Source organism: Bos grunniens, chromosome 3 (assembly GCF_055505025.1).
Source record: "Bos grunniens cultivar Pamir isolate PY7600 chromosome 3, Bosgru_T2T1.0, whole genome shotgun sequence".
NCBI lineage: Eukaryota > Metazoa > Chordata > Mammalia > Artiodactyla > Bovidae > Bos > Bos grunniens.
In genome coordinates this window covers 53,853,209-53,875,625 of record NC_141167.1, presented here as the reverse complement: position 1 = coordinate 53,875,625, position 22,417 = coordinate 53,853,209, and the positions used below count along the sequence as shown (strand labels likewise).

General features: G+C 42.5%; 1 protein-coding gene across 1 annotated transcript in view; it reads right to left on the bottom strand.

The window, feature by feature from the left end:
* Window positions 1–22,417, bottom strand: part of ST6GALNAC5 (ST6 N-acetylgalactosaminide alpha-2,6-sialyltransferase 5) — a 212,723-nt gene that overhangs the window by 24,817 nt on the left and 165,489 nt on the right. The window contains exon 3 of the mRNA XM_086390647.1: window positions 1,432–1,841. Within this exon, the coding sequence (XP_086246773.1) occupies window positions 1,432–1,841 (410 nt within the window). The remainder of the gene's footprint in view (window positions 1–1,431; window positions 1,842–22,417) is intronic.

The window sequence follows — 22,417 nt, the reverse complement described above, 5'->3', positions numbered from 1 at the left end:
GGTCAGAGGACCATTTTCTTCCCCTCACAAGACCTAGCACATTGGCCACTACTTGGTGAACATCTGCCCACCCTAGAAGACTATATTCCTGGAGGGCAGGTTCTACATCTGCCTTACTTTTGACTATATGTATTTCCCATATCAGGTGCAGTGAAATAGCAGGCACTAATAAATATCTGTTGACTGAATAAATATTTGCCTTTGAAGAGAAAAACAACCCTATTTACTTCTTTTTGGTTAGTGTTCACCTGAGGAACTGAAATGCAAGAAACCTATTATCTTGCACTTACTACCAGTGTAAGCCAGCAGCAGTGTCACCTCTTCCTCCAAAGTAGGGCTATGGCCCCGAATTATCCATATAAATACTCTCTTCACTTTGCCTATAAATTCAACTTGAACAGTCCAATCTCCAGGAGGCCCCTACAGATGAACTCTGTCCACAGCATGAGCAGCAGGGCCAAAGCAGAAAGCCCTAAGCAAGAGCTTTTAGAAAGAATAAATACTTCCAGTGGCAGCAACATGGGTGGATGTAGAGCTTATCACATTAAGCAAAGTAAGTCAGAGAAAGACGAATATCACGTATCACTTACATGTGGAATCTTAAAAAAAAACTATGAATAAACTTATTTACAAAACAGAGACAGACTCACAGATTTAGAATAAAAACTTACTGTTACCAAAAGGGGTAGTGAGGGAAAGAGATAAATTAGGAGTTTGGAATTAACCACTCCTATATATAAAACATATAAACAACAAGGACTTACACTACAGCACAGGGAACTATATTAAATATCTTGTAATAACCTCTAACAGAAAAGAATCTGAGAAATCTTATATTACACATAAGTATACATATAATATATATAAAATTATATACAGTTGTTCTCCATATATATATATACACACAAACATATATGTTCTCCATATATATACATACATATATATGTTCTCCATATATATATATACACACACACACATTTATACACAAAACTGAATTAGGCTTCTCAGGTGGCTCTGTGGTAAAGGATCTGCCTACCAAGGCAGGAGACTTAAGAGCATGGGTTCAATCCCTGGGTCAGGAAGATCCGCTGGAGTAGGAAATGGCTCCCCACTCCAGTATTCTTGCCTGGAAAATTCCATGGACAGTGGAACCTCAGTGGGCTACAGTCCATGGGGTTGCGAAGAGTCAGACAGGACTTAGCACACATATAACTGAATTGCTTTGCTATACACCTGAAACTACAACATTGTAAATGAAGTATACTTCAATTAAAAAAAATGATTAAAAATTTAAAGAAAAAGAAGCTTATCTGACATAAGCATTAAAAAAAAAAAAAAAAAAGCTTCGCTCTTGGTGAATTGGCCAGCCAGGGAGAACGTTTCCTCGCCCTAGCCTGTCTCCCGTGCCACCTCTTGCCCTCGCCTCCATACCTGTCTTTGCCGGTCTCGCGCTTGAAGAGCTCGTCGAACTGCAGCATCTTGTGGCGCGTGATCATGAAGGCCTTCAGCCGGGGCAGCACCTGGCTCAGCAGCTGCAGGTTGTTGTAGACCTGGCCCTTGCCGTCGCGACGCATGTAGCTGCTGGGGCCCCAGAAGATGAACACGGTGCCCTGGCTGACATTGAGCAGGTCATGGCGGTTGCGGAGGATCCGCTGGATGCTGGAATGCGCGATGACCCGCAGGCTGGTGCGGTTGCCCACGTCCCGCCCGTAGCCACGCGTGGGGGCGTCGTTCATGCGAATGACACATTCAGTCTGGTCAATCTGGGCGCCTTGCCTGCTGCGCAACAGCTGCCCGGAGCTCGTCACCAGGGCGCAGTCCCTGCAGTGCATTTTCAGCGGCTGGAAGGAGAGGGAGAAGGACTCCATCAGTGGGCAATGCTCTCTTGGCACCAGCAGGTCACTTTCCTGCATCTGAGGGCTGCCTCTCTTTTTTCTCCTCCCTCTTTTGTCAAAATATACCCCTGATGCTATTACCTCATCAGACTGGTGTCAGGGAGCTCTGGACAACAGGAAAAGAGCCAGCAGTGACCTGTCGAACATGGGGGTCTGGGCTTCACTGATATTAACATATCAGACTGTCATATCAATGTAACAAGCTTGCTGTGACTGCCATTTTACAGATAATGATACCCCAAGGCTCAGAGACATTTTAAAAAAATGCTCAGATACATAACTAGCAAGTAATGAAGTCATGCTCTCAAATTCAGGTCTTTCTGAATCCAGAGTTACCCCTAAGTTGAAGAAAAGACTATATTACAATGTGCTCTGACACTAGTTTTGATGCTCTTGACTCACCTGATTGGAAGTTAAGCATGTATCAGTATTCTTGGATGCTGTACAAATATATTTATCCTAAATAGGCATCATCTAAAAATCACAGGAGAAAAGACATGCAAATTGTAACCCCTCAGATGCCATAATTTTGAAATGACAATTAGGATTGTTTCTCCCATTTTAAAGGGAGAGAGTGAGAAACTGAGTTGGTCCACCTTCAGAAATGTGAAGAAAGCCTTAAGCTCATCGAGTGCACACATGCCTTGTGGGAGCCCTGGGCCTGCAGTCACCACCATAGCAACGCCAAGGATGGGGCTCGCTTCAATACCCTGAACCCCTGATGTGTTTTCTGAACAGCAACATTCCTACATGCTATACATTTCCCTGATCGTGTTTAATGAGAAATATCTCGGTTGCTGTTTGAAGATAATGTAATTAGGGCCTGAGGCCAAGGCCAACAAGTGCACAAGAAACTGACAGTCAAGAATGTTCTGAAGGACCGTTGCTCTATTATATTCTCCCCAGAGACTCTGTCCTCCTTCCCTGTTAACTTTGAACTGGACACACCGGGTCCTGCACAGTCCCAGGAAATTGGTTCCAATTTTGTTCTGCATGTATTCAGTTGTATATTTACTCTGGGAGTTTCTTGAACCATGGCTCTATCTTCAGAATCAGACAAAGAGCACCCAAGGGCGGCCACCTTCCCTCACTGCAGAGTGCCCTTCGCAGAGTGGCGAAGGGCACCCACACAGGATGGTCCAGGCTTGGCCCTACCACCTGTTAGCTTTGGGACCTTGGCCATTCACTAACCTCCACAAGTCTCAGTTTTCTCATCTTTAACTGGGGATAATTTATGCACCATTCCACTTTGCTGGAACGCATAGAATCAACTTGAGTCATATGAAATTGCCAATATTTGACCTGAAAAATTATTAATAGAAATTGCATGCAGTTCAACTCGGTCCTTACCGTAGGACCTGGCACAGTGTCATTCATTAAGTGATGGCTGATTCGGGGATTATCAGGCAGAGTGCAGAGCATTGTAGGTCCATACCAAGTCAGTATGTACTAATCACCCGGAGTCAATCATTGACACATGGGCTTATGAAATGGCAATTCTACCACTGCAAATTCTCATCATTCATTTGACATCAAGTTACTCTCAGGTGAAGCTTCCCTGGTGGCTCAGACAGTAAAGAATCTGCCTGCAATGTGAGACCCAGGTTCAATCCCTGGGTTGGGAAGATCCCCTGGAGAAGAGAATGGCATCAACTCTAGTATTCTTGTCTGGAGAATCCCCATGGACAGAGGAGGCTGGCAGGCTACATCCACAGAGTCACAAAGAGTCGGACACGACTGAGTGACTTTCAGTTTCACTACTCTTAGGTGACATGCACTCTGCTGGGCAGTAAGAATGCAAATGGAATGGAAAAACAGAACCCTTCAAAGTTTATACTTTAGTAGCAGGCAGTGGGTCAGTAAAGATGTGCAATAAAACATGACACATTGCAGGCTGTGCCTCAGTGTTAGTAAAGGGGGCTGTTTGGAGCAGAGCAGAGCGGGGAACATAAAGGAAAGAGTGAACTAATATTAATATTAGTTAATATTTCTGGATGTCCCTATGTGCCAGGCACTGTTATGAGCTTTTTATATAATTGCATTAATTCTTCAAATAACCCTATAAGAAAGATACATCATCACCCCTATTTACTAATGAGAATATTGAGGAGTGGAAAAACAACCCGGTTTGTTAGGGGTTATTTGGATTTTAGCACCAAAAGTCTTAAATCCTGGGAAACTTCTACTCATGTAGAAGCCCACTTAAAACATTTCTACAAAGATGACTGGGGCATCTGCAAATAGCACATTACCAAATGATGATTAGGGTCAGGAGACCCAGGGTCTAAAGCAGGCTTTATCACCAATCAGATACTTAACTTTCTCACTCGTAAAACAAAGAGAGGGCCAACTAAGATGCTAATAGCCAGATGACATTCATTCGTTCATTCATTTAAAAGACATTCATTGAGCACTTAATATACCCCTGAGGTACAGTGTAACTCAGTCCATTTGCTTGATAAGGTCACTTTGTAAGATTTCCTTCCACTGGACCCCAAGGCCATTGGAACCTGCTTTTTCTTATCAGACTCACCTAGAAGTATTAATCCTGAATTTTCCAGTCTGATCTATAATTTCTAGATATTGTGCTCATTTTTACTGGGGAAAAATTCTAAAGAAAGGTCCCAGTATCTCTTTCCCTGTAATGAATTATTCTACTGTGATTCTCAGAGCACAGGCTGCTTGATGGGTGAAACTGGTAACACCTCTGAAGATTCCAAGGACTTCTCTCTCTCTATCTCTCTTTCTCCTATGCCCATGTGAGGCCAGATTAAGACCCTTTTAGGGAAGGTCAACATTCCTGACTATGCCATACAGACCCTCTGTGATTCCTGGGCATAGGACAGAACACACTGGGGTCCACAGTGCCCCAGAAAGCCCTCCCTCATGCCCACCTGCCTGAGCTCTGAGGTATATTGATTACCTTGGACACCAGCACCCTCTCTTTGTGTTGCTCAGATGCACCAAACAATGCAGAAGAGATCGATGTCTGAATTATGCCTTAAGTGCCTTTTAGTAAGTGCAGCCAATAAAATGACAGTAACTGTTCTAAACATAATGTTACACTTCCTGCAGTTGATAAGAGCATGTACCAAAGGCTGAATCCCTTCCAAAGGAGGAAACGAAGTCTCTTTCCTGCATTCAGAGGGACTAAGGATATCTTGGGAGGTGGAATGACTATACAGATTTTGGGACCTAGGTTCTTGGAATGTTACTCCTCTGAGACAGCCTGGCTTCTTCACATTGCAGGACTGTGACCATCCTGAGTGTCTTAATGAAACGGGTGTATATATTCATGCCTTGGTGAGTTAAGATTCCTGACGGAGTATTGACAGTCTTCACTGAAGCACCCAGACGCTGAGTTGATGAATCACACTGAAGAGTTTGGGAAAGTGAACTTGGGGCTGTGCTGGCGCACCTGGGAGGTGAACCTGCACCAAGGATGCAAGAGGGGTAGTGGCTCCTCATGAATCACTGCATCCCTACCCTTTCTTTCTTTCTTCTCACAGTATCCAGCCTCCCTGAGTCTCGGGGACATTTTCCGTAAAGCCCCACTTGGTGAGGTGTTCTGACCCTGGTAGGAAACATGAGCACCCATATTAGGTCACTCCAAAATCTCTCTTGCTTCCTGACCCATAAAAAACACTCAATTGCTACTGAATAGACAGGTGAGTTGATAAGTGAGTGAATGAAATTCAACCTCTACACTTCTCTGTCTTCTGAGAAAATCTACACACATAAAAAGAAGACATCATGTGATGCCCTAACCAACAATTTGCCTGCAGCCCTATGTACCAATGCCATGGAGAAAAGCAGGGGAGAGCGCAGTGGAAGCTCTGTCTGCAGAGAAGGAGGCTGAGCCGTTTGCCTCAAGGCAGCCACTTGGCCCAGGGAGTCATAATGGCCAGAGCCCAGGGCACTGCTTGGAATTAATGGCTGACTGGGAAAATGGCCCAGGACACAGTAAGGGCCATTAAACCCAGCCAGTTATTAATCCCCAGTAAGAGCTCGATGCCAAGGTCATTAGAGCTATTGTATGGTGAAAAATGCTGAGGAAAGTCTGCAAGGCACGGAGGAGTTTCCCTTTGTCCAGGCCACTGATGCTCAGGCCCTAGGAGTGCGGTGCACAGGAGTGTGCGGGGAGCAGCTGAGGGAGTGTGCACATATCACACACACACAGAAGTGGGCACACACAATGTTTACCCTTTTATTTTTGCTATCACTTCTGCTTTTTGATAATATAAAGATTTGGCATCAGCCGACTTCCCTGGGTTGGGGAGATCCCCTGGAGAAGGGACTGGCTACCCACTCCAGTATTCTGGCCTAGAGAATTCCATGGACTGTATAGTCCATGGGGTCACAGAGTTGGACATGACTGAGCGACTTTCACTTCCTAGGACAGTGGCTGCCACTTACTGGGGGCTCATAAAAGTGTGAATGAGCTTCTATCTTCATCCTCTACTCCTGGGGAAAAAAAAAAAACAAAAACCCTACAGTCAGGGAATAGGGGAGAATGACAACTTTCATCACAACTTACTCCTTTGGGCCATAGCGACAGGGGCAATTCCTGCTTGAGAAAGTATGCTCAGGGAATCAAGGTTTGATTTCTGTCTCAGCTCAAAGAGCAAGAGCAGAAGGAATTCTCCCTGTGACCCAGCTGCTGCCTCCTGAGCCTTTCTTAAAAGAACAGACCGGGCCAAGTCAAATTAAACTTGATACCTGAAACACTCAGTGATGTCCTTGCAAACATTTGCAGCATGGCTATCTTGGGCTTCAGTTTTTAAAATTCTGATTTATTTGGCAGAAAGAAAGGCACCTCAGAGCATGATGTCCATTAGTTTGGTAATGAGACCAGTCTTGCTCTGGGAGCTGACTCTTGGTCTGGAGCAAACATAAGATATATTAAATGGCTTCAGGTATTTCAAGAATCTCTGCACTTTTAAAGCTGATGTTTTCCTGTAATTACTGGGCTGTTATTACCTGTCAATCTCTGTTTAGCCTGACACTAGGTATAAGGCACTCTGGTTATTTAATATGATTCACTGGAAAAATGTTACTCCTTCAAGTTGCTCCTCTCCCTCTTGTTTAATGACATGCCCACCCATTAGCCAAGAAGCCCTCCTCTAGCCACCCAATGCTACTTTCCATGATTTCTGTCCACTGTCTGGCTGAGGATGAAGGAACACTTTGAGCAGGAGTTAGTACTAAACAGTGTTTAAAATATGGCCTTTGGGACTTCCCTGGGGGTCCAGCGGTTAAGAATCCACCTGCCAATGTAAGGAACATGGGTTTGATTCCTGGACTGGGAAGATCCCACATGTTGCAGGACAACTAAGCCTGTGCACCACAACTGCTGAAGCCGTGCACCCTAGAGCCTGTGCTCTGCAGCAAGAGAAGCCACCGCAATGAGAAGCCCACACATGGCAACTAGAGAGTAGCCCCTGCTTGCTGCAACTACAGAAATCCTGGCACAACCATGAAGACCCAGCACAGCACCCCCCCCCCCCCAAATAAATAAAGAAACAAAAACAAAATATGGTCTTTGGAGTCACTGGCTTTGAACCTACTTCTCCCATTCCTTAGGTGGATAACCTGGGGGCAAAGTGGCTTAGCTTCTCTGAGCCCCAGTTTCTTCATCCATGATCAGGATATAGTAGAGTCAATCTCAAAGAAGTTTGCCCTTTCAATGAATGGTGTGCCTTCTACCTTGTTTCTCAAGGTAAAATTCAAGGATCATTCTCAACACCTCTTTCTCCACCCTCTACAGAGCATCCAACCCTATTGGATCTATCCTAAGATGTCCCAGATACTAGTACCTCTCACCATCTCTGCTGTCACCCTCTTCATCAAAGCCACCGTCATCTCTCTTTAGCTCCTGCTGCACACTCTTAATTCTTTACTTCTTCATTCTTTCCCTCTTCCATGTTCCCATATCCATGTTCCCATATCCACAAAGCTTCTGGGGTGACTTTTAATATGTAATTAACAGAGAGTTCTGTCCAAGATGATGCCAATACCACACTGTTTGACTACTATGGCTTTGCAATATAGTTGAAATCAAGGAGTGTGGTGCCTCTACTTTGTTCTGCTTTCTGTTAATTACATGGTCATCTCTCCATTTCCTATGGCCTGATGTGATTCATATTAGCTATTTCCCCACCCAGGACACTGTTCTCCTGATCCTTGCATGATGACACTTTTATATTCTTCAAATGTTACCTCAGTCTACCCCCTCCTCTGCCAGAAACCTTCCCTGAGCCCTCAATTTCCACTGTCCTCCTTTGCCATCTTCTGCGACTCTCTCCATTATCCAGGCTTATTTTTAAACTCATATATCACCACCTAAAGTAATCTGTATTATGGCTTGTGTGTTTACATGTTTATGTCTTTCTCCCTTACTAGAATGTAAGCTCCAAGAAATGTGGGACTTTGTCTTACTCATACTGTGTCTTCAGCATAAAGAACAATGCTGAGCATAAAATATAAGATCAATAAATATTTTTGAAAGAGTGACTGAAGAATAAAGCATATAGCACTTACCACAGTGCCTGGTACATCAAGAATATGAAAGAAATGTGCTTAATGTATTTAAGTGTCACCATTCTACCAACTAGTAACCAGTCTAATATTTTCTGGTCTGGGTAAGTAGGTTGATATTTTCTAAACAGAGGTATTTGAATTCTCCTGCATATGTCATAAACACTTTCAGCATTAGGTGACCTTCAAAGAGAGGCCCAGGAAATCCCATTAGTTTTCTTTTTTTTTAAAATTTTAATGGAATTGCATTCTATTACTTAAATGCCTTTAGACAACTTTATTTATATATAATTTACATACCATAAAATTCACTCCTTTTAAATGTAAGTTCAATGATTTTAAGAATATTTACAGAGTTTTATGACCATCACTATGATCTAGTTTAACAACATTTGGGGCTGGTGCACTGGGACGACCCAGAGGGATGGTATGGGGAGGGAGGAGGGAGGAGAGTTCAGGATGGGGAACACATGTATACCTGTGGCAGATTCATTTTGATATATGGCAAAACCAATACAATATTGTAAAGTTAAAAAATAAAATTAAATTAAAAAAAAAGAACATTCCCATAATCCTAAAGAGATGCACATCTCTACCAAGACATGTTATTTTTCATCTTATTGATAACAATTCTTCTTACAGGCATGAATGATATCTCACTGTGATTTAGATATGTATTTCCCTGATGATTAAGAAGACGTGGCAAGAATACACAGAAGAACTGTACAAAAAAGATTTTCACGACCCAGATAATCACGATGGTGTGATCACTGACCTAGAGCCAGACATCCTGGAATGTGAAGTCAAGTGGGCCTTAGAAAGCATCACTACAAACAAAGCTAGTGGAGGTGATGGAATTCCAGTGGAGCTATTTCAAATCCTGAAAGATGATGCTGTGAAAGTGCTGCACTAGATATGCCAGCAAATTTGGAAAACTCAGCAGTGGCCACAGTACTGGAAAAGGTCAGTATTCACTCAAATCCCAAAGAAAGGCAATGTCAAAGAACGCTCAAACTACTGCACAATTGCACTCATCTCACATGCTAGTAAAGTAATGCTCAAAATTCTCCAAGCCAGGCTTCAGCAATATGTGAACTGTGAACTTCCTGATGTTCAAGCTGGTTTTAGAAAAGGCAGAGGAACCAGAGACCAAATTGCCAACATCCGCTGGATCATGGAAAAAGCAAGAGAGTTCCAGAAAAACATCTATTTCTGCTTTATTGACTATGCCAAAGCCTTTGACTGTGTGGATCACAATATACTGTGGACAATTCTTTAAGAGATGGGAATACCAGACCACCTGACCTGCCTCTTGAGAAACCTGTATGCAGGTCAGGAAGCAACAGTTCGAACTGGACATGGAATAACAGACTGGTTCCAAATAGGAAAAGGAGTACGTCAAGGCTGTATATTATCACCCTGCTTATTTAACTTCTATGCAGAGTACATCATGAGAAGCGCTGGGCTGGAAGAAGCACAAGCTGGAATCAAGATTGCTGGGAGAAATATCAATAACTTCAGATATGCAGATGACACGACCCTTATGGCAGAAAGTGAAGAGGAACTAAAAAGCCTCTTGATGAAAGTGAAAGTGGAGAGTGAAAAAGTTGGCTTAAAGCTCAACATTCAGAAAACGAAGATCATGGCATCTGGTCCCTTTATGGCATCACTTCATGGGAAATAGATGGGGAAACAGTGGAAACAGTGTCAGACTTTATTTTTTTGGACTCCAAAATCATTGCAGATGGTGATTGCAGCCATGAAATTAAAGGACTCTTGCTCCTTGGAAGAAAAGCTGTGACCAACCTAGACAGCATATTAAAAAGCAGAGACATTACTTTGCCAACAAAGGTCCATCTAGTCAAGGCTATGGTTTTTCCAGTAGTCATGTGTGGATGTAAGAGTTGGAGTATAAAGAAAGTTGAGCGCTGAAGAATTAATGCTTTTGGACTGTGGTGTTGGAGAAGACTCTTGAGAGTCCCTTGGACAGCAAGGAGATCCAACCAGTCCATCCTAAATGAGATCAGTCCGGAGTGTTCATTGGAAGGACTGATGTTGAAGCTGAAACTCCAATATTTTGGCCACCTGATGTGAAGAGCTGACTCATTTGAAAAGACCCTGATGCTGGGAAAGATTGAGGGCAGGAGAAGGGGATGACAGGGGATGAGATGATTGGATGGCATCACCAACTCAATGGACATGAGTTTGTGTGAACTCCGGGAGTTGGTGATGGACAGGGAGGCCTGACGTGCTGCGGTTCATGGGGTGGCAAGAGTTGGACACAACTGAGCAACTGAACTGAACTGATCAGTGACGTTGAGCTCCTTTTCGTGTATCAATACATGTTGGCTACATGTATGTCTTCTCCAGAGAAATGTCTGTGAGATCATTGACCAATTTTTTCTTCCAGTTTTATTGAGATATAATTGTCATATAGCACTGTATAAGTTTAAAATGTACAGCATAATGACCTCTGCCCATTTTTAAGCTGGATTGTTTGTTTGATTTTGCTATTGAGTGGTATGAGTTTTTTTTTTTTTAATATTCTGGATATTAATCCCTTATCAGATATATGATTTGCAATATTTTCCCCCATTCAGTAGGTTGTCTTTTCATTAAGAAAAGTATTTGTTTATTTATTTTTTGGTTGCGCTTGGTCTTCATTGCCTCACTCAGGCTTTCTCTATTTGCAGAGAGCGGGGGCTACAGTCTAGTTATGGTGTGCAGGCTTTTCACGGTGGTGGCTTCTGTTGTTGCAGAGCACAACCTCTAGGTGCTTGGGCTTCAGCAATTGCAGCACCCAGGCTCAGTAGTTGTGGCACACAGGCTTAGTTGCTCTGAGGCACGTGGAGCCTTCCTGGAGCGGGGATGGACCCAGGTCACTCGCACTGGCAGGTGGATGCCTATCTACTGTACCACCAGGGAAGTCTGCCTTTTCATTTTGTCATAGTTTCCTTTGCTGGGCAGAAGTTTTTTAGTTTGATGGAGTCCCACTTGTTTATTTTTGCTTTTGGTGTTGGAGTAAAAAAAAATATTATCATCTAGACTTATGACAAGTAGCTTAGTACCTATGTTTTCTTCTAGGAATTTTATGGTTTCAGGTTTTATGTTCAAGTCTTTAATCCATTTTAAATTGATTTTTGTACATGGTGAATGTCCATTTTCTTTCTTTTGCACGTGGTTGTCCAGTTTTCCCAACACTGTTTACTGAGGAGACTGTCCTTTACACATTATATATTCATTAGCTCCTTTGTTATAAATAAATTTATCATAAGCGCATGGGTTTATATCTGGGCTCTCTAGTCTGTTTCATTGATATGTGTCTTTTTTTATGCCAATACCATACTATTTGATCACTATATCTTTGTAATATAGTTTGAAATCAGGAAGTGTGATGCCTCCACTTGGTTCTTCTTCTTTCTCAAGATTGCTTTGGTTATTTGTAGTCTTTTGTGGTTCCATACAAAGTTTAGAATTGTTCTATTTCCGTGTAAATAATTGTGTAAAAATTCTGTGTAAATTGTTCTATTTCATTGTGTTTTTGATTTGCATTTTCCTAATGAGTAAAGATATTGATGATCTTTTCATAGTCTTATTTATGCCATAGTTTTCAAATTTCTAATTCCATCTATTTGACTCCTTTTCCACCCCCAAATAAGTTCTACCAGGAGTAGGTGATTCTATTAAGCTCTAGGTCAACATTCTGTTGACTTCTGCAGGAGTCTTGTATGTGCAGGACTCACAAGGCAGAGGAAAGTGCATAGTCTATGTGTACGGAGAATATAGAGAAAGAGGAGCCTTTTAATCAACACCTTTAGGTTAGGAGAGATAAATCCAAGGTGAAAAATAAGATGAGCAGTGACTGGGACATGTATTTATATGTAATCCAGATTTTATAAAGATAAAACCACCATTTGATATCACAGTCCCACTTCTGAGTGTACATATGAAAGAAATAAAATCAGTATTTTGGGCATATACCTACACTTTAATGTTGACTGCCGCATTATTCATAGTAGCCGAAATGTGAAAACACTGTAAGTGTCCATTAATGAGTGTATGAATAAAGAAAAATGATAAATAAAGAAAAATATTCAACCCACAATGAAGCAGTATTCAGCCATGAAAGAAGGAAATTCTGCCACCTACAACATGGATGAAACTGGAGGACATTATGCTAAGTAAATTAAACCAGAGAAAGAAAAATAGTAGATGATCCCACATATTTAGAACCTAAAAAAATTGAACCCATAGGAAAAGAGAGTATAATGGCAGTGGCCAGGAGCTGGGAGAAATGGGCAGATGCTGGTCAAAGGGTAGAGATTTTATTCATAAGATGAATAAGTTCTGGGGATCTAATGTACAGTATGGTGACTATAGTTAATAATATGACATTGTATACTTGAAATTTGCTAAGAGAGTAGATCTTAAGCATTTTCACTACACACACCTACACACACAAAATGTAATGTGGAGTGACAGAGGTGTTAATTAATTAATGGATGTGGTAATCACTTCACAATATATATGTATATCAAATCATCACATTATATACTTTAAATATATACAATTTCATTTGTCTATTATATGTCAATAAAACTGGGAAAGCCAGATTTTGATAATTAAATTTAGACATTTTACTTTGCCTACTCATATTAAATTGAAATTTGCGTTTTGTAGAATTATGGGATAGAATCATAGGCAGAAATCTCAGAGATTATCTAGGACAGTATTTCTCTGACTGGTTCCTCAACCAGCAGCAACAACAAAGTCTAGAAACTTTCTAGAATTGCAATTCTCAGGCTCTGCCGGAATCCTTCTTAATCAGATGCTCTGAGGTGAGGCCCAGCAATCTGTGTTTTAGCAACACAGGTGATTCTGACACATCCTCAAGGTTGAGAACCCCCAGCCCGGGACAGTGCCTTCGTTTTATAGAAGAGGAAGCTGAAACTCAGAAGGTTATACGATTTGCTCAAGGTCACACACTAAGGGCACCATCTGAGATAAACCTCAGGTCTCCTCTTTCCACAAATCTAAGAAAATCCGCCTATGTCTGTAGATTGTTTAAAGTCACTGGGGACTCACTGAAAAGGAATCATGAATTAATAGTTTTACTTAAGATTAAACCTGGAAATGGAAGAAGTGTGGTGAAGACAGATGAATAAGAAGGAGCATTCCTTATCTGCAGCGCTTCCCACCTCTGTGCCACCTGCCTGCTGATTTGGAAGGAGCAGCCAGGGATAACTAAAGAGCATTCAAACCCCTATTATAGGGGTTGAAGATGCTGATGCTCTGTGTGTGGCCAGGGTTATTCTTGCTGGGGAAGTTGGGCCAGTTTGGCTTCTCTCCAGCACGGCCTCTTGGAGGCATGGCCAGTCAGGACCTTTCTGCCTGTTGTGGGTTGAACTATGTCCCTCAGAAAAGTTATATTAAAGTCTTAACACCCCAGTACCTGTGAGTGTGAACCTTATTTGGAAATAGGGTTTTTGCAGATGTATTTAAAATGCAAATCAAGATGAGGTCTGACTGGATTAGAGAGCCCTAAATCCAATCACTAGTGTCATTATATGAAGAGATCAAAGACCTAGAGACCAAGAGAGAGAACATCATATGATGAGACAGAGATTGTTGTTCAGTTGTGTCCGACTCTTTGCAACCTCATGGAACGGATTGCAGTGATTCATCTGCTGCCTGAGAACACCGAAGATTGCCGGCAAGCACCAGAAGCTGGGAGATGCCAGGAAGGATTTTGAGAGCTTTGAGAGGGAGCAGGACCCTGCCAAAACCTTGATTTCAGACTTCTGACCCCCAGAACTGTGAGAGAATAAAGTTCTGTTGTTTTAAGACACCCACTTTGTAGAAACTTGTTTTGGCAGCTCTGGGAAACCAATGCATTGCCACCCCCCACCCCACACACAGAGTCTTTACTCTGCCTTCCAGCCTCCTGCCAGCACTCTAGCCAGCAAGGCTCCATCCTGGCCCTGCAGCTTTCACCCTTACAGTTCACTCTCTGCATGACTCTCAGAGGGAGATTTTAAAGCATAAAGCATTCACTCTCCTACCTTGCTAGAAAAACAGAATCCAAATTCTTCATCTGGCTGGAGTTGTGCCTACTTCTTGGTCCTCAACTCATTGGATCCTTCTCCAGCCCCACTGACCACAGATCTCCTTTCTGCTTCGGGGAGAGATAAGGCATTCCTTCTTTGACCTCTAGCCTTTGTTCCCCCTATTATTTACATGCTTGTCCCATTCTCTCATGTGTCAGATTAAAAAAAATTATTTATTAATTTTACTGTACCAGGTCTTAGCTGCAGCAACAGGATCTTTGATCTTTGTTAGAGCTTGCAAGATCTTTAGTGGCAACCTGTGGGATCTAGTTCCCTGACCAGGGATCAAACCCTGGCCTTGTGCATTGGCAGTGCAGAGTCTTAGCCACTGGACCACCACGGAAGTCCCGCGTGTCAGATTAAAAGCCATCTCCTCCAGGAGGCCCTCCCTGACTGCTCTAACTGGAGGCAGCCTCCCTCACTTATTATATAAGAAAGATATTAGCCACTAATAACATTGACAGAATGTTCAACTAACTCACGTGTAAGGCACCGTTCTAAGCACAAATCATGCATCATCTACCTTAATCCTGAAACAGCCTTGAGAGGCAAATTCTACCATCATTCTTATTTTATCAGATGAAAATTTGTACAAATTAATCACTTGTCATGATCCTGTTTATATCCTTCATGGCACTTTTCACAGTCTCTAATGACATACATTATTTATTTATTTATTATTTGTCACTTCCCCTATAACATGAGTGCCATGAGCATAGAGATCATGATGTATGCTTGGTATACAGCAGGTGCTCAAAAGGTAAAGAAATCTCCTAATACGGGACTACCTTACTTTTTCAGCAAGTGGCAGATGATTGTTCTCTGTCCAGAGAGGCACAGATGAGCTGTCAGTGAGACAAGCCCACTTCTAGACCCATTCTGAAATGCTAGTACAGTGGTTGATGTTATCCCCTGGCTCACCTCGTAGCCTTTCAAATAACTCCCTGATGTGATTTCCTTCAAAGGTCACTCATATGCAGTTACTTCCTCTAGGAGGAGATGGGCTATAAAGGCCCCCTGAGCTCATTAAAACAAACAAAAAACTCCATTTTCATTAGAGGAAGGTGATATTTAATGCTGCCAGACAAGCCTGATTCCACAGAGCTGGCTTCTTTGGCCTCTGCTACACTTGTAAGGATCCTCAGATAAATACAGCATGGCCCAGATTTGGGAGGAACACTGATAACTGATGGTCAAAGGCAGAAGAATTATGAGAATGTGGGAGTTCCACATATAGCTGTGTTAAGTGGAGGGGGGAAAGCTAGGGTTTCAGTTGACCAACTGAGAAAAAAACCTAATTGAACAAAACATGAAATTTACAATGTTAAAGTAGACAGGGTACTGTCTTGACTCAGACTTGGGTTCAAATCTCAGTTCAGTCATTTATTGGGAGGTACTTGCCTACTCTCAGTCTCAGTTTTCTCTTCTGTAAAATGGTCAGAGTAGACACTGAGTAAGAAATAACTATTACCACTAGCATGGCTTCATTATCTCAGATAAAAAAAGAGCCGTCCTGAATAACCTACTACATCCTCTCCTCTCATGTCTAATCACTCTCTGAGCCTGCAAACTCAACCTCCTTCACCTCTGCTGAATCCGAACATTTCTATCCACCTGTATGGCACCTTAGGTGGCTCAATGGTAAAGAACCTGCCTCCCAATGCAGGAGACGTAAGAGATGCACGTTTGATCCTTGGGTTGGGAAGATCCCCCGCAGTAGGGTAATGGAACCCACGCCAGTATTCTTGTTTGGAGAATCCCATGGACAGAGGAGCCTGGCAGGCTACAGTCCGTAGGGTTGCAAAGAGTCATACATGACTGAAACGATGGAGTACCCATGCATCCACCTGTACATGGCTTCCCCTTGATCCTGCCTAGTTCAACCCACCATCTTTGCCCGGGCACTGCCATGCCTCTTAGCCAGTCCTCCTGCATCTACTCCCATTTAGTCCCCCACCAGGCAGAGTGGCCTTCTTAAATGCACATCTAATTAGGGTCTGCTTTTACTTAGTATCCCTATATGACCTCCGTTGCTTTGTGAGGATGAGAGCTTTACGAGATCATCCCTGTGGCTTACCAGGCCCTGATACCTTGCCAGGTCCTACTGTACCCCACCCCGACCCTCTCGTGGCTCTCTACACTCTAGTCATGCTGACTTTGACTCTGTAGCTCCTTGCAGCTCCAAGTGGCACTATTCACATGACTTTGCCTCAGGGCCTTTGTACATGATTTCCCAGAACCTGACTTCCTTCAGTTGTAAACCAGAACAATACACATCCATGGAAAAGTTATTTTATGAGATAATAATAACATTCAAAGTTTCCCTCCCCTGCATCCTCTCTCCATCTATGATTTTTGTAATTCCTTCATCACTTGTCCAAAGTACCACTTCCTTGAAACCGTCCCTAAATGTCAAGATTAGTTTAGGATCCTCTTTCTTCCTTTATAATTCTCCTCTTATCTGTAATCATTGATTCAGTTTCTCTCTTCTGTACAAAATGGCAAAGTTCTCAAGAATTGAGTCTATATCTGTGTTGAGTTTAGGTCACTAAAATATTCCCAGGACCTAATATACCATGGGTACTCACTAAATATTTACTGCACAAGTAACCAAACCAGTTCATGCAGCTGAGGGGACTGTTCCAGAACCACAGCCTCTTCCAGGCTTTGTGTTTCAGTTTTCATTTCCGTTTGATAAGGCCAAGTATAGGCAAGCTCATCCAAAATAGGTTATTGAATTTGGTGCAAATACTCGTTGTTCAGAATAAGTCATTGTTCAGGGATCTGGATACTGACTACTGCCAGGTAGCTAATAACCAGATTATGTCAGTATTGATACTCTGGTTCTCGGGATGATGGTTTGTTTATTGAACTGCCTATTTTAATGGCTCTGAGAATGACCATCAGCAGCCTGGATAACTCAGTACCCCAGCTGGGAACACATGAGTAAACAAAATCATAATTTTTCACTTTGCCAAGCTCAGTAACACTGTTGTGATGAGCCACTAGCAAAGCAGCCATTAGTTAAATAAATAAAGCACAAGGCTAGAAGCAGGATTGCCAATGCAAGCACAGTCTTCTCTTCTGCTGACCATTGATGGACATTATACATGATGTACACCCTGGGGAAGTACTTGGCCCCCTGCTTTAATTTGCTAAATATGATGCATCCTCTGGGCTGCATGACTTGCTTTGTATTAATGAAAAATCACTTTCTCTTCTTTTCCCATTTCATTTCCTCAACATATAGTTATTAAGCACCTACTGCCTGTGTAATGGGACCTCTTGGGCAAGCTGCCCAGTACACAGCTGTCTTCAGTCCTCTACTGATCCTCAGACTCAGAGGGAAGACCTAAAATACAAGGAAGCTGATTCCTGGCAAGGAGATACAGAGGTGTCCCAGCTCCTTCAAGAAGCCTGGGAGTTGGTGAAGGTAAATAGATTTGATAACATAAGAGAGTTTCAGGGTTAAGAAAGGTTTCCTTCTTTTTGTGGGGGAGCTTTTTAAAATAAGAAATAGGGGAAACTTTTAGCCTACCTTCTTTTCTTGATACTTCTCTTTTGGCTTCATCCACTTATGTTAGATCTTGCTTTAGATTACATCCAAACATATTCGGGACTTCCCTGGTGGCTCAGATGGTAATGAATCCGCTTGCAATGCAGGAGACCTGGGTTCGATCCCTGGGTCAGGAAGATCCCCTGGAGAAGGGAATGGCAACCCATTCTAGTATTCCAAGCGTATTAATGGATCCATAACTCCTGGAGACTATCAGCACCTTGACTCATGGCCTTGGCCACTCACTCCATGAAAGTGTCTCCCATATTCTAGCTTTTCCTCCATCTGTATCTGGATCCCAATTACCTGGGGTTTTGTGGATTATTTTTATTTCTATAGAGAGTACCAGTTAGAAACCAGGTCCTATAAGTGCCAAAAGAGCAATGCTGAAGGCTACCAATTTTTACGTAGAAGCTATTTGTATTACCATTATTTTATCACTTTACTCCAAACTGGCAAGATATGTACAGTATTGCCACCTCGGATTGTACTTGAGGAGACAGAGGTTTGAGGTTATATTATTCAAGCTCATAATTTCTAAGGCTCAGCCTGTGTTGGTGCTGAGGTCAATCCCACTCTCAAGTGTGTGCACGCTCTGTCCACTATGACAGACAGACAGACTTGAGTAGAAAGACTCCAAAGAAAAGATGATTGGGGACTTTCCTAGTGGTCTAGCGGTTAAGACTCTATACTTCCAATGCAGGAGGTGTGGGCTCTGGTTGGGGAACTACCACGTAACAGTCACATGTTATGTGGTGTGGACAAAAAAAATATTTTTTTTTAATTAGAAAAGATGATTGAAGGATCTTAAAAAAAGAAAAAAAGAAGCCTAAGGAGGGGAGGGGCTAGTTAGATAACAAAAGTGGCAGGAAAACATACAAAACATAGAAAACAAAAACTGGAGACATGAAATAACACTGTGGCTATACAAATTCTTAGAGGGATAAGAAAGGTTAAAGAGGAAATTTAGCAGAACAGCCTAGAATTCTGGAGGCTTTCAGTGCAGGAACAAACATTTTCATACCACTTAAAAGCCAACCGTATACAACACTCTGCATTATAATGTGGCGTTCATAATGTGGATCCCAAGTCATCAAGAAAAGCTTAAATTAAGTTTAGCTTTGTTCACTTAGGTAGGAAAGTATAAAATCAATTTGGAACCTTCAAAAATAATTTAGACAAATACGATTTGGTGCTAAAAGGAACGTTGCTTATTTTCAGACTCATTTGCTCATAATACTCATTCCTCAACTATGCTTCAAAATGAGGTGCTAGACTACTTTGAAAAGTTACTGCTTAAGGATAAATCAGCCTTTCTTCCCTCACTCAGGTGTGGTAGACTTTCTGAGAAGATTCATGCTTCCACTCCACAGTGTAGACACAGATGCAAGTGGTTGCCTAGTCAGGACTACATTTCTTGTCCCCGTGCCTCAAGGGGGAGCCACGTGCCTCCCAATGGAATTGGAACAGAAGTCACTGGAGAAGTTAAGAAGCAGGTGCTTTCTCCACACCTCCCCTTTCTGTTGCCTTGGTACACCCAGCATAGTGAACTTGGAAGTCCTATGTCAAAGATGGCAGAGCCAAAGACCGAAAAGGGGCCCAAGTCCATGAATCACTGTTTGGATGAGAGATATTAATCATGCTCACTTTTTTGACTATGTTAAGAGATAAAAAAAAAAAAAAACCAAAAAACCAAAACTGTCATTTTGAGCTGTGACACATTTTTTGGATCTGTTTGTGAAGCAGTCAGTGTAACTGTAATTATCACATTAAGCAACCAGGAAACGTTCTTTTTTCCCCACTTATTTTACCAAGTGGCTAGAGTATGCTTCCCAGGTGGCCCCAGTGGAAAAGAACCCGCCTGCCAATGCAGATATGCAAGAGACACGGCCTCAGTCCCTGGGTCGGGAAGATCCCTTAGAAAAGGAAATGACATCTCACTCCAGTATTCTTGCCTGGAGAATCCCATGGACAGAGGAGCCTGGCGGGCTACAGTCCGTGGGGTTGCAAAGACTTGGACATGACTGAGAAACTGACAGAGAGATTGCAGGAAGCATGCTTTTTTCCCTAAAGTATAGTTCTGATGACATCGCTGCTGCTTAGAGATTTTCCATAACTCCCTGTTACAGAAGGAAGTTTACATTCCTAAAAGGGACCCTTCATATCTTATTTTTCACTGATTCAAGAACCCTAAATTCCCCCAAACTGGAATACCATTCATTTATCCAAATGTGCCATGTCCTCATCTTTGCCCCTAGAGTGACCCCCTGGAATGGACTCTCCAGCAACTCCAGTCACTGAAAACCATCCAACCATTTAAAGTTCTTCATAAAGGCCATTTGATCAACAAAATGAAGTCACTCAGTCGTGTCCAACTCTTTGCAACCCCATGGACTGTAGCCTACCAGGCCCCTTGGTCCATGGGATTTTCCAGGCAAGAGTACTGGAGTGGGTTGCTATTTCCTTCTCCAGGGGATTTCCTGACACAGGGATCAAACCTGGGTCTCCCGCATTGTAGGCAGATGCTTTACAACCTGAGCTATAGGTACTGTGATCACCCTTTGATAAACAAAGTTGCCCTTAATTACAATTTCTTGGGTTCAAATCCCATCACTTACCAACTAGTGACCTTAGGCAAATTTCTCAACTTGCCTGTGCCTTAATTTCTACATTTATAAAATCATGGTAATGATCCAACCTCCCTCCTAGGACTGTGTGCGTTCGTGAGTCCACAGAGGAGCCACAGCTTGCTCGTCAGTGGATTCATGAGCCCTCGGCCTACCCCACAATTCATACTGGAAATTATTTCTTCACCCATTTTGACCATTCACGAGTCACCCCCTTGGGAGGCAGAATAACTTTTTATCTTTGCATCTCCACACTACCCCACAAAAAGTGGCTTAACTATATGAGATGCCTAATCCATGTCAGTTGAATAAATGAACATATGAATTTCTAAAGCTGCAGGAACTGGGCTTCATCCTTTCATTCACCCGTGATTTGCTCAGAGGACTACGATGTTTTCCTCTAGCTTGAATTCTAATCAGAGAATGACAAGGCTTTTTTTTTTTTTTTTTAATATGCTGAAGTTTTGAAGAAGCTTTGATCATTTTTCTGACCTCCTGTGTAATTATCCACCCTTCGAGCACGGGGACCTGTTTTGCTAGGAAGTTTGCTTTGGCTTTGAAGGCATGAAACTTTGTGAGTTGCTCTGGCCACGCTGAGCAGAGGGGGACACTTTTGTCTTTTGTGCTAATTCCTGGACATGCATGAGGCGTCTGAGTTACCCTGGGTTTGTCTTCAGAGGCTATAGGAGGGTTAAATACTTTGAGGCTGAGAGAACTAAATATCCTTCAGAACGGACAGCACAGGCATGAGGGCAGGGGTTAGTGAAGGAGGGCACTGGTAAATACAGAGTCTGACAGACCGGATTCTCCACTGGCCTGGCCCTGCTCATTCTCAGTGGCACTCAGGGCTGAAAAAATAAAGGTTACTGTCAGACAGAGAAAGACGAATATCGTGTATCACTTATATGTGGAACCAAAAAGTGATACAACTGAACTTATTTACAAAACAGATTTACAGATAAAGAAAACAAAGGGGAAAGTTTGGAGGGAGGGACAGATTAGGAGGTTGGGATTAACGTATAGACACTACTATACATGAAATAGATAATCAACAAGCACAGGGAACTCCATGTATAGCACAGGGAACTCCACTCAATATCTATATGGAAAAAGAATCGGAAAAAGAATAGATACATGTATGTCTAACAGAATCACTTTGCTGTGCAGGTACAACTAGCACAATGTTAATAAATTGACTATACTCCAAAATAAAACAAAATTTAAAAAAAGACTTACTTATGAAGGAGGCCAGCACTGTAAATCAGTCTTCAAATGCAGGAGGAGATGTCTCTCTAGAATACTACTGATGTTTAAAGATATGAAAACAGTGAAACTTCCCCACTCTTTAAATATTATTCTGTATTAAATCTTCTACTTCCTAATGGATTTTCTCCTTGCATGGCACATAGGAGCCTTGCCTTCAACATATCTGGGGTCGGCATCTTCAGCCTCCCCAAAGCTTCCACTCTTCCTCTCTCCCAATGAGGAGCTCAGGCCCACCCCGCTGCCCTGCCTGCCCAGAAACCTAGGAGTCCCATTTAACTGCTCCCTTTCCTTCTCCACCTCAACCAAGTAATCATGAAGTTTTGTCCTTCACCCCCAGTTTCCTCCCATTCTGCTCATTTCTCTCCATTCCTACTGTAAACATCTTAGTTCAGACCTCCACCATCTGTCACCTCAATTGCTGCAACTGTG